The 13,581-nt window shown below is 45.9% G+C and overlaps 1 protein-coding gene across 1 annotated transcript; it reads right to left on the minus strand.

Moving 5' to 3' along the window:
* Positions 1–952: 952 nt before the first annotated feature.
* Positions 953–13,225, minus strand: hoxb6a (homeobox B6a). Its single transcript, XM_073495344.1, has 5 exons — positions 12,598–13,225; positions 10,315–10,528; positions 10,115–10,127; positions 3,770–3,875; positions 953–2,364 (listed from the first exon to the last, which is right to left on the minus strand). Exons 1-5 carry the CDS (start codon positions 13,151–13,153, stop codon positions 2,117–2,119), a joined length of 1,137 nt encoding a protein of 378 aa, XP_073351445.1. The 5' UTR covers positions 13,154–13,225; the 3' UTR covers positions 953–2,116.
* Positions 13,226–13,581: the final 356 nt, after the last annotated feature.

Here is a 13,581-nt window from a genome sequence, read left to right on the forward strand (position 1 = left end):
CGTTTGACATGTAAATGTCAAAGCTGCCTTCTTTTTTATAGTTTGGCTCAAAGCAGAAGGGGCTTCACTTTTAAAAAAATATCTCAACACACATACACACAGGAGGCAGGAGATAGCGGTTGTGTCCAGATGAGGCTCGGACCAGGAACTCGTGCCCCCCCCCCCAATCAGCTCAGAAACAGAGACGTATATGAGCAGGGACACTACAGCAGCATCAGTCGGTGAGTTTAAAAGTTCACTTGGTTGTTTACACTTGGAGACCGGGAGAGGGTAACCTAATTTGGCCGGGAGTGGCCTCCGTTAGGACGGAAAGGGAGGCCGTTTAGAGAAAAGTGACCAATTTGTCCGCCGCGGGTAGTTTGTTGTCTTGTCAGACTTGGTCAGCAGAGATGAAAATTGGCCTTTGTGTGTCTGTTCTCTGTGTGTGTATCTGTGTGTTTTATGCAGCGTGTTAAGTGCTTGGTGAGCGCGGTGCTTTGATGGTGCTGAGGTCCAACAGCAGCCTTGTGGCATTCAGGGTTATGGTGAGGCCTGGAAAACCGACGGCAGGCCTGTGGACGGGTGTTTGGTCTGATGCGTCTTTACGCACGATACAGTTCGGTTTTTCCCAACTTGAATAATTTGGTAGAGAAATGACAATTGTTAAAACTAATTTCAGTAGACCAGGCTCAGAAATACGCACACAACTATGTAGAGAGTGGTGGAGGAGGGAAATGCTCAGAAGTATAGGACAAAGGACACATAATGACATATGAAACGATTCACAATAAATTCTAACCAGAAACTAGCGCAAATATTCCCGAATGATTGGTTTTCATCGGTTTCACCGGCAGCACAGGCTGAGGACTTATAAAACTTTTGGCTCGTGTGAATGTCATGATTTAAACCACAGTTAAGCCATTTGTGCGGCAGTTTGGTACATCACCAACAGCAGCTGGTTGAGTCAGTCTGGTTCGGATGAGTATGGGGCACTTTATTGTTTTTTTTTTTTACTCCAAGTTACAAACAAATACAAAAAGCTCATTGGCAGAAAGCTTACAGGCCTCACAGGACGGTAGCCATGTCTTTTACATGCATACACACACTCTCTCTCTCTCTCTCTCTCTCTCTCTCTCTCTCTCTCTCTCTCTCTCTCTCACACACACACACACACACACTACATCTACAAATAGCCATCTGGTCACATTTAAAAATGTCAATATATATCTATGTACATCCTTTCTGAAACATGGATTCAATAATTACAATAATAATAACAATAATATACAGTTACACGTTTTTGAATAATAGAGCTATACACAACATTATGTGGATGATACAGAGACGTGTTTTTGGACAAACACACACACACACACACACGCATACTCACGCACGCACACACACACACACACACACACACACACACACACACACACACACACACACACACACACACACACACACCCTCTCTGTCTCCTCAATAAAAATAGGAGCAGATTAGATTGGGGGGGTAGGGGGGCGGGGGGACTCAAACTAGAAGGCTATACACGCGTTATTGGCTGTGAATAACTTACAATAAGAGCTCACATGCTAACTTCTCTAGAGAGCACCTTGTCCATTACAAAACATCGCACTTGACACATTAAAACGATATTCAGACATTAAACAACAAGTAGGTAGCAAGGTTGTAAGGAAAGGATGTAGGTAGAAACTTCGTTAGGTAGCATTATCCATCCTTTCCTTACCGCGACTCCTCTCCTCCGAACAGCTATTTGAAAACGACGACAACATACAGGAACACTAACTTTTTGTTTTTTTTTACAAGAGCAAGTACCACAGTCATTATTTTTTTACGTTGCCCTAAAACACCACAGACCAACATGCCGAACAAAAAAAAGTGCTGCGCTGCTGTACAGTACTCAACTGATGATAGGAAGTGTTTGTAAAATCTAGATTTGGAATCTGCTTGTTATATATCTTTCTTCATCACGTTTGTCTCCTTTTGCTCCATTTTCTGCTGGCTTCTTCTTTATTTTTCTTCAAGTTTTCTGTATTTTCTCTCGTCCTGGGAAGCCAGCACACGGTAGTGACCTTTTCCAAAGAGATGGACGGATGATATACATATTTTTTTTAATTTCTAGGGTTGGAAGGCGCTGCCGGCGGTGGCGAGGCTCATGCTTTTCAGTTTGTTGTCTTTCTTCCACTTCATCCTCCGGTTCTGGAACCAGATCTTGATCTGCCGCTCCGTGAGGCAGAGCGCGTGCGCGATCTCGATCCGCCGCCGCCGCGTGAGGTACCGGTTGAAGTGGAACTCCTTCTCGAGCTCGAGAGTCTGGTAGCGGGTGTACGCCGTCCGCGCCCGTTTCCCGTCCGGGCCCGTCATATCTGAGGGTTTGGAGCGAACAAAAGGCGGTTAGAGGGCTCGTTTGATGCGCCAACATGTATAAACGGGTGATCATTTAGAAATGCACACAAGCAGCTGGCGGACAAAAAAAATAGCCATCAATACTTTAGAATACATCATAATATCATAATAGAGCCGAGATAAACAGAACCACCAATACTCCCAAAATACTTCTGACGGAACATTATTCTCCACAGATGTGTTGTCTGCAGGTTTTCAGCTTTGAATTCGAGTTTATTGTAGCTACAGGTGTTAATATGATTGTGTCCACCCCCCTCTGTACCCTCACACACAGACACACAGACACAGAGGGTTGATTTACCTCACTGGTATATCAGAATAAACGTGCACAAAGGCGCAGCAACGGTGTGTAAAACAGTCCCGTGTTCTGACAGCACTCTTTCTTGACACATTTTATTTCTGCCATTTCCACTCCACAGCCTACGCTAAAAGGCTTGCTTTTATTTGTCACAGCACTGTTTTCTTTTTTAACCAGCCCTCTTCACCATCACCCTCTTTATTCCCCCCTTTTCACCCCTTCAGGGTTTTATTGCCCCGTCCTCTCCCTCACCTCCCTAATAAAGTTCCCACACGTAATAAAGCTTCACTTTTCAAAGGAGCAACAGCCTCCAAAGCCTTCCTGGCCTCTCTTTCTTTTTTCTTCCTCTTTTTTTCTTTTCCCACCCGGCTCTGTCTGCGCTCCTCAGCCTGTTGGGCTTTTGCTGCCCGGCTTGCCTCTCCCCTGACAGATTTATGACGCTTTTGTGGAATTTGCTAAAATAAAAAAGAGGGAGGAAATACTGAGGGGGCAACTATCCGGCGTCCTTTGCTTCAACAGGAGGGAAATGCAAAACGAATCGCACCCTGATGCACTGAGAAAACACGCAAATACATAAGTTCAGCTGGTTAACCGGAGAGAGGCCAGCTGTCCTGTACTCTCTCTGATTTCTAAACAAGTAAAAAGTGATGAAATATTCGAGAAATAAAACAGATAGCTCGTGCTTCACTGAGAGGTTAAAACACATCGCTTGCTGATATTTGACAGTCATACGAATATATTAAATTGACGCAGTGGAAAAAGGCTTGGCGGGCTGCGGACAAAATACGAGGAACCGTGGCTAAATGTGTCTTTCAGCTATTCTCAAGCAGCCAATTTACTCAACTCAAATCAAAGCAGCAATAAGTCTGCTGAATCTTCAGTGTGTATTCAAAGAGGCACAGAGCACCATAGCTCCCCTTGTAGTTTCTACAAGCACTAAACTGTCACCATCCCCATGTGTCCAAACATATAGTCTGTAATCTATTGCGCCAGCATTATGAATATGATCGCCCTGGAACTTGTATGATACAGAGCTAATAAGCTGTAAACACAAGAGCAGCGTGTACCATGGCTAATGTGCAGCTTTCTCATCCAGGGGAATATCTGTGGTGGCTGAGCCTCGCTGCCCGTCGTGCTGCCAGCGGCTGATCCCGCCGGGCCGCCCTCCTGCTTCTGCACAACTTGCTGGTGCCCGCTCCTGGGCGGCGGGTTGTTGCCGTGGCCGGCGTCCCGGTTGTGCTGCAAGTCCTCGGTCTCTGGTGACGCGTCGTCCAGCTCCGTGAAGCGCTGCGCCGTGCCGCCGCCGCCGCCGCCGCCGGAGGACGTGGAGGACAGGTTTGGAGAGCTGAGATTACCGCTTCCTGGTTGCTCCGAGCGGGGAGACGAGCTCCGGGCGCCCAGCTTGGTTTCTCCACTACCGGGTGACAGGAGGGAGTCTGCCGCAGAAGCGAGGGAGCAGCTGGACGGCTGTCTGAAGCTCCTCTCCGGCGCGGGGGAGCCGAAGCCCAGGGAGTCCCCTACGACCGAGCCGCCCCCGAAGTGTCCTCCGGTGTTGGCGGCGCCGCCGCTCCCCCCTCCTCGGTTGGTGACGGTCAGGTCCATACCATTGTAGCTGTAGCCGTAAGAGCCCGTCGCATGGTGCATGGTGGCTGAGGAAGAGTCCCTGTACGTCCCGCCGTTCATTGCGCCGCTGCTGGCTCCATAATTTAGCAGTTGATAGTCGGGGCCATTTGGGTAGCGCCCCGAGAACGAGTTTACAAAGTAAGAGCTCATTTAGGTTGTTTTAGAGAGTTGCAGGCTTACAGTTGAGTACTAAGGGGCGCTTGATTTGTTAGATTTCTCTTGGTCGTTATAACGCGGGTACTTTCAACGATTTATGATGTATTAGTGAATTATGGCGTTGCACTGTACTTCGTTTTTAGCTATGTATGCGCCGTCCAAATATGGGGGTGGGGTGGTGTGTGTGAGTGTGTTAGATTGAGGGGTGTGTGTGTGTGCGTGTGTGTGTGTGATGGGGGAGGTGAGGGGTGAGGTGAGGGAGGAGAGAGAGAGAGACAGAGAGAGGGAGGGGGGGCGGTCACGTGCTTTTGTTGACCAGTCGTAAATTCTCGCCGATGACTTTGGAGAGGTAATTCATGCTCTGAGGTTTCTAATGATGAAGGGATGGGCGGGGGAAGCTCTCTCTCTCTCTCTCTCTCTCTCTCTCTCTCTCTCTCTCTCTCTCTCCCTCCCTCCCTCCCCCTCCACTCTCTCTCTCTCCCTCTCTCTCTCCCTCTCTCACCCATTATTCTGGTGTTGGAGGTGCCGGGGGTGAGCTCAGAGCGCCACCTACTGCAGACATAATTTATTGCACTGATTAAAAAGGACAGAAAGAGAAGGAGATGGAGAAAGTAGACACTCCAAAAACAGTCTCAGAGAGCTGTTATAAAATATTCTCTCTCTCTCTCTCTCTCTCTCTCTCTCTCTCTCTCTCTCTCTCTCTCTCTCTCTCTCTCTCTCTGTAAGTGTATGTGTCTCTCATCAGTCAGGCCTGTTAAGTGACCTTCGCGTAGGCTGGAAATTAGGAGCCAGTGACCATCCACCGTAATAAATAACCCGTTAATAATGGAATATTCAACGCGGCAGACTAACCAGTAATAACAGTCCACCTATGTAGTCTTCCAGCTGAAAGTTCTCCATCTGCAATCAGGCCTACATGGAGCAACAGAACATAATAATAAGGACAATAATACTAATGACAATAATAATGATGATAATAATAATAATACTAACCATAGTAATAATAATTTTTAAAAATAATAATAATAACAACAACAACAACAAAAAAAACCTGAAACTCATAAAAACCATTAAAGATGTGTGAGACATCACAAAGACTACCCGCCATTTATTTCGCCATGAATGCCGCAAAGCCGCATGACTGCGTCACTGTGCACTGCTGTAGCACCACAACAGCCGGGACAGGGTACAGTGAGACAGTCAAATCAGTCCACTGTCTTTGAAATATCTTTTCAACAATATTATCAGTATTTACTCCAGGCATCCGCCATAAACACACCGAGCTCCCTCATCAGCCAAGTTCGATACTATTTTATTAATGCATTTATTTATTTATAATATTGTACAGTATTTGCCGTTGTCACAACCATACCAACTGCAGTGCGCATGCATCCTCTCCGCCACAGGAAGGCCTGTTATACGAAGACGCTGCAGATTCAAATGCTGACTGTAGTTAAAGGCAGTACACTGACAATTCATTGATACAGTGACCAGAAGCTGACTGTAACTTTCACTAGAATAACCTCACCATCCCCATCACACAAACACACAAACACACACACCGTCTGTCACTGTGTGAAGCCACCGAGTCATGACTGGGAAGCAGAGTGAGAGTTGGCCTTTTACTGCGCCTCTTTCTTTCTCTTTCTTTCTTTCTTTCTTTCTTTCTTTCTTTCTTTCTTTCTTTCTTCTTTCTTTCCTCCCCTCCCTCCCCCTTTCTCCCTGCAGCCTCCCCTCCAGTCCTTCCAGCTGCAGAAGAGGAATGTTAAACCTGATCTGTGACGTCCACACTGGATGGAAATCTGCTGATTTACGATTTGTTGATTCCCGGGTTGGGATGCATTTCAGCCCTGTGTGTGTGTGTGCGTGTGTGTGTGTATGTGTGTGCGCGCGCGTTTGTAGTAGGCCTCAACGTGCACTCGGGAGCGCATGTTTCCTTGTAACTCTGACCCACACACGTACATGTGCTAGAGCATGGGACAGATGAAGAATTCCAGATTTGTGTGTGTGAGATGATCCAAACGCGCTCCGCGGGGGAGTGTGTGTGTATAAATGTGCTCTCGCATGTGTGTGCAGTTCAGGCCACATTTCAGACACTCAGCGGCTCTCACACTGAGCGTCGGCAAAGGAAACCAGCAGTTGGAATGGAAATCATCTTGAATATTCCAAAGTAACCAGGCAGAATAAAACAACTGCAACCAGCAGCAACAGGGGGCGAGCAGATTCATCATTTGACCACAGAGTTTTGATATCAACACTAAATCAGCCAACTTCTGGCCTGAAAGCAGGCTGGTGGGTTCAAAGCAGAGAAGCCAAAGTGTGCCAGGAATGGCCTGTAAGCTGCAGAGATGATGGGGAGGAGGCTCTGACCCAGTTGGCACACACTTCTGAACATACTCGTTATATATAGATTATCACCATCACATTGAAAATCTGTACAGTGAACCAGCTCGCTGGCTCTTTTGGTCAGATAAGACGCATCAGTGGTTGTTGATTTTTTACCAAAGAATACAACATTTAAAAACAGCAGAGTATTTCACTTTGGAGCTAGATTTGGCTTAGTGTTTACTGTTATCTGAACAACTGCTGCATGTTCTCGGTGTCATGGGGATGGTTTGTTAGAGGATGGTCAGGATTCAGGGTTTGAATAAGTACACCTATTCTAAATCTGCTTCTGCTCACATTGTTATGGGATAAAATCATCCACTAAACAGCAGATATCCTTGCACTTCACATATGTAAGCAAAATTCAAGGCAATCTATAGAGTACTTAAGTGCTCATTTCAAGTTGTGCACTGATGTCGAGATGCTGTTAAGATTCTCCAGTTTGGGAGATTTTCATATTTAAACTGAAGTTGAAATATTACAGATTTTGTCTTGCTCAAGGTCTAATGGAACAGTTTCATCACTCTGACTGAATCCACTCAGAGCCAGAGTCTAAAAGCAGCTCTTTAAAACTCCTGAAAAGTTGGAGGACCGAGAGTAAATGGAGGACACACAGCATGGACGAAATAAAGATCCACAACATTCTTTGCCATGTGTGTGCAGCGAGTGTGTGTTGGTTGGTAAAATGAGCCCTCTGGGTCACAGTTAAACAAATTCCACTGTGTTTAACATAGAACATCTGCCATCATGCAGTTCACCTTACTGCAGGCGTTCTTATTGCGGGGAATCGAACCACCAACCCTAGCGTCATCAGAGCCCAAAAACAGAGGCCTGTATGATACAACAGGCCAGATCGAGTTAGCTGCCCGTTATACGGAGCTTTAACTTTGTCGTGTAATATTGAGCTGAGATCATTCGATGTTGAGTCTACCTCAAGTTTTTTGTGGACGTTGACTTGAATCAATCAGTGATCTGAGCATTTAATCATCTGACCTCTAAACGCAATGCCCCTCTCTCTCTCGCTCTCTCTCTCTCTCACACACACACACACACTGCTGAAAACATTTTATTTCCTCACTGTGGTATTAATGATTTACTGACAAACTATGCCACCTATTCAAGGCCTAAACCATGGAGTCAACATTGGGGGGGACCAAATTTCTCTCTTATATATATATACCTTTTTTTTCTTTTTACCATAATGATAATGCATTGCGTTACATGTTATTACATTGTATTACTTGTGTGGGCACTGGGCAGGAGGGCCAGATAATCAGATAGATATTATATATAATATATAATAATATAATATATATATATAATATATAATATATATATAATCAGATAGATATTGGGGGGGACATTTTGAGCATATCTGAATATTGGGGGGGACATGTCCCCCCCAATGTATATGGTGATTTAGGCCCTGCACCTATTACCCTGAGAGTACACCCTACAGCTGAAAGTGCCTTTTCGTTTTTCCAGCAAACTAAATATTGGCCTACCTTCTCCGATTTTACTGTATATAGTCAGGACATCAACTAGAATAACATAAAGTGAGCTAAAAGTTGCGCACATGCTATAATAATATTATGGTATGGTTATCATGTAACTGTGTCTTCAGCACAGTAGCCTCTACGTTTAGAATATACACACTGATTTAACTTAACAGTCATATTTTCTCTGTTGACTTTATCAGTGCAAAGTTTCCATGTGAGCTAACCAGCTGTGTGTTTGTATACTGTACTGCCTCTGATGCTGTTCCTGGGCCTGCTCTTGTCAGCTAACAATGCTGATCACTCGCTAAAGATAAGCGCGTGCATCGCTGAAACCCAATCCGCTGCTGCCGAAGAGGAGGGACCCGCGCGCCGGTCACTCAGAGGACACGCAGAGTTCAAAGGGTCACGAGGACATTGTCCACTTTGTCTGGGTGAAGTGTGTGTGTGTATGTGTGACGTGTCTGGCCCGGCCGGCTCGAGGACAGGTCAACTTTCTCTCCCCCTCGGTCTGGTCATCAATTAGTTCAGCCCGCCATCGGCAGCAGCTCGCGCCCCTTGTCACTTCCCCTCCGGACCCGCCGCGTGCGCTTACTTGGCCCACGCCGTAAATATGTGCGTGCATGTTTCAAATAGTGGGGGTAAAAGGTTTACGATTCTTTATGCGCGGGTCTAAGTAGGCCACTAAATCATAGAATAAAACTGTTTCTACTTCTCAGTGTTAACTGTTAACACTGAACTCATGTTCCTGATCACCTGCACAAAAACAGCCTCTCTCCGGACACTTCTTTACATTTTATTGAACATTTCTCATAGGTAGTATACGTAATTACTTGACAAAACACTAACATAAACAAACAATGTAAAAATTCATAAAATATACACTTTCCTGAACGTTTTTTAGGTAGTTTGGAGAATAACATCAGTAGGTTAACACCCCCCGCCCCCCCCCAACACGCGACCCCACTATATCGGTAGAGTAAAACAGCTGGAAATGTTAAATTACCCCACCCAAAACCAGCAATTACATTATTTCCACCGGACAGAGTGATTTTTTTTCCTTGCTTATTTCTATACAGTTTAAATATGAACACCATTTGACATACATATACCTCTCAAAGAGCCTTTCCTCCCCACATTGCTGTGTGTACGATCGTGTTCGCACGTTTAATTGAAGATAATACACACAACACATTTTTTTAAAAAAAAATCAGGAACAAAAATAAAAATATCACCGGGGAAAAACAGCCCGAAGTCGAGTTCTAAAGCTTCAGAACAAGTGCCTGCAAGACAGGAAGTACATTTGACAAAAATAACAACTAAGTAGAATAAGAAGTTGGGTGATTTTCTTGGAATGCAACAAGAAATTGTCTCTTGAAACAGTTAGTCACCGTTGGGCGCAGGGTTACTTATTGTATTTTAAATACACTTTGGATGCCATAGACTGGCCCTCCGCCATTCCCTCTCTTTTTTATATTCTTGTTTTTATTCACTATGTTAATTTTATCTGTTCTTACCACAGTCACATGGTCCCTTTTAAGAGTCAAATGACCTCCTAATTTTCAGACCACAAAGAGAGACGAATTCAGTGTACAGAAAAAGGGGACTTTTTTTTCTTTTTGTTGGGTGGCGATATAAGAGGGTTAAAAAAAGGGAATATCCCTCTTCTTCTATTTCTATAGTACATGTTTCAGCCCTGTTTAAAAAAACAAGTCAAATAAAACGGAGGCTACTTTTTCCCAGAGTTTTCACATCAGACAGACGTCTGGATGGAGCTTGAGACAGGAGGGGAAGGGATTAACCAGCATGTCTTTTCTTCCATCCATCCATCCATCCTCCCCCTCTTTCATGTGTCTTATACCAGTTTGTTTCTCCTCTTTCACTCCGTCCGTTTCTCCTCTTCCTCTGCGCCGTTCACCGTGGAGGAAGAGGAGGAGGAGGAGGATGAAGACGAGGAGTTGATCAGCTTGTTCTCCTTCTTCCACTTCATCCTCCGGTTCTGGAACCAGATCTTGATCTGCCGCTCCGTGAGGCAGAGCGCGTGCGCGATCTCGATCCGCCGCCGCCGCGTGAGGTACCGGTTGAAGTGGAACTCCTTCTCGAGCTCGAGAGTCTGGTAGCGGGTGTAAGTCTGCCGCCCGCGCCTCCCGGGGCTGCCGAAGGTCCCTGAGAGAAGAGACAGAGAGAGGAGTTACACTTTAACCACAGCAATAACACACAGCCTGAACCTGGTGACACACGCAGGAGGACTGAGTCACCTTCTGTTGCTTTATGCGCGCTTTTTAGTATCATTTATTCTGTTCCCACCTGCCAAGTGCTGATCAATAAAGTCAGAATTTAATCCCTCAGTGAATCAGTGCGCCAGTCAATTACTGTCTCTCCTCTCCTCCTAAAAGTGCGCTTCTCTGACATGGAGCTGCTTTACAGACAGACCGAGCAAGAGCCCATTTATAAATTTCTGTTTTTTTGGCATCTCTTCAGTGAAATGTTAACCCAGCCGGCCCGAGAAAGAGACACTTGTTTTTTGTTTTTTTTAACTGCTATGTGAAAGCTGAAATTATAATGTTGATTTTATGTGGAACTAAAATAGAACACCATAAAAAATAACAACCCATCTATTTAACTTTAGTAATGACATATTAATGACCCTGCTGGTGAATAGCAGCATTCAGTGAAGAGGACAGAGACGCGTTGTTCTAGTTAGTTGCTCTAGTCGACACTATTATTACTATCACTGTAAATAATATAATATTATTATTATTATTATTATTATTATTATTAATAATAATAATAATAATAAATAATAATAATAATAATAATGAAGAGGGTAAAAGTAAAGTCAGGATAGTATTTCAGTGGTATTCCCCTCAGTGAGGATCAGCTTCCAGGGCTTTAGTCTCCTCTGCTCCTCACTAACTGTATTTTGGCCCCCGGTGGTGAACAAATGGCCATGTTGTCAGCTTAGCAGCTTCGGTTTCTGTATCGATCTGAAAATGCAGAGCATGGATGGAGAACCGCATGCTGCTCATGGCACGTATCTAAATCCAAATATCCATAAAGAGAAAAAAGTCAGGAAAACTGGATTATGGAGGAGCACTCAGGGGTTATGTGCCTCCTCTGTTCTATCTCCGTCTGCCATTTACATCTTCAACTGTCATTTATAGCCCGCGTTGCGTTTTATTCCTTATATATTTCTTTGCGGCGGAGCCTGTTTCCACCTCATCTGTCATAACTCGGAGTGTCCTGCAGGGCTTTGTACAACAGTAGCCCTGCATCATCCACCATTACTCACTGCACTCTCAACAGGCCGTTTTTCTCTATTAAAACAAAGACGTTCGGCAGTGCAGTGGTTCAAACTATATTTATTATTTTATATATATATATATATATTACGGTGGTTTATTCACACAACAGTGTAAAAAACAACAACACACCTGTGTGTGTTTATTTGGGCAGACAGATAAATCAAATGATTCTCACTCCGAACTTGGCAGCGTTTCCAGGCCTGATTACAAGTGTAATATCTAATCCGTGGGGTTAATACCATCCTATAACACTGTCTGCGGAAGCCCACAGAGTTAACAGGCTCCATATGAGATAACTGAAGGGAAGTTGTGATAATAAAAAAACAGCAGGAGGGAGCTGTGAGACCGTTCTCCCTTTACTGGTATGTGGAAACAGTAAGTTTGTATAAAGACACGAACACGTTTTCTTCATGAAAGTCAGCTGGCGAAGTGTTTTCTATTTTATTTGTCTTTTTTTGTATCAGTTTCCAAACGCTTAAAGAAGAATACATTTTTAAAATAGAAATAAAAAGAATGAGGCAGAAAAATAAACAGAGGCTGTCTGTCTGCTGGAGCCTGCTTCCTCTCTGTCTATCTGTCCTTCTTTCTATCTGTTCCTTGTTTTCACCCACAACACTCTCTGACAGGCTTTTCCTCTCAACTTTCTTCCCCCTGCTCGGTAGCTGCGTCGGTCAGCAGGTCACATACAGTAACAGGAGCTAGGCTACAACCCAAACAAACCCGGTTTATGACGGACAATAAAATACCGAGCACATGACTGACTGACAGCCCAACAAACGGGGATCATAAAGCAGCTACTGGGAGAGGAGGAGGAGGAAAGGGAGAAAGGAAAGACAACAGAGGGACTGACAGAGGAAACAAGCGTCACTTTTATGACGGGGATCGTAAAATACGCAGGAAAGAAGAGGAAAGGAAGAAGAGGACACTCACCGTTGCACGCGTTCATCCGCTGCATCCACGGGTAAATGGGGGCTGATGACTGCTTGTCGTCCATCGTGTCTCCATACAGCCCTTTGCCACTCAGCCCCGCACACTCCGCTTTACGGTGCATGCCGTCATGGCTCAGCGCGAGCTGGTGCTCTTCCAGGCTGCACGGGTGCTCCTTGTCCCGGTAGAAGCTCGTGGCCGCCGCTGCAGCTGCCGCTGCCGCCGCCGCCGTGGCATAGTCGCAGGCACCGGCTCCGGTTGCGCCCCTAACACCGACTCCTGCCGCCGCCCGGTGCCCGCCGTACGCTCCGTTCGCAGCCTGCTGATAGTAGGAGGACGGGTACGGTTTGTCCTGGTGCACACCACCGCTGGCGCCGTACGCCACGGCCGCGGCAGCGGTGACGGCCGCTGCCGGGTAGTGCCTGAGCGGGTGGTCGGCGGCGTATCCCGACGAGTAGAGCGGGATCTGACCCAGGAACGACTCCGCCGCCGCCTGCCCGCCTCCACCCGTGCCCGGTAGCGTCACCGGGAAAGAGGAGTTGACAAAATACGAACTCATCGGGAGAAAGTGTAGGAGAAGGATGAGAAGAGAGGAAAAGAGAGGAGAGGAGAAGAAAAGGAGAGGGGAGGACAGGAGGGCACGAAACAAACACAACAACAACGTTCACGCGATGAAGAAGAAGGAGGAGTAGAAGGAGGCTAACGGGCTAACGGCTAACGGTTCTCCCTCCCGTCCTCCTTCCACTGCCTTCCCCTGCCTGCACTTTATGATTTGTTGTGTTTTATAGCCGACAGTCCGACGGGCTGCTGCTATCACTTAGTTTATCGCAGATAGGGAGGAGGGGGTGAGGAGGGTGAGGGTGAGAGGAGGGGAAGGGGTATCTGGGTGGCTGGGTGCCAGTGTGGGACAGAGAGAGAGAGGAGGGGGGACAAGTGTGTGTGTGTGTGTGTGTGTGTGTGTGTGTGTGTGTGTGTGTGTAGAAGACG

This window comes from Pagrus major, chromosome 23 (assembly GCF_040436345.1).
Source record: "Pagrus major chromosome 23, Pma_NU_1.0".
In the NCBI taxonomy this organism is placed as follows: Eukaryota; Metazoa; Chordata; class Actinopteri; order Spariformes; family Sparidae; genus Pagrus; species Pagrus major.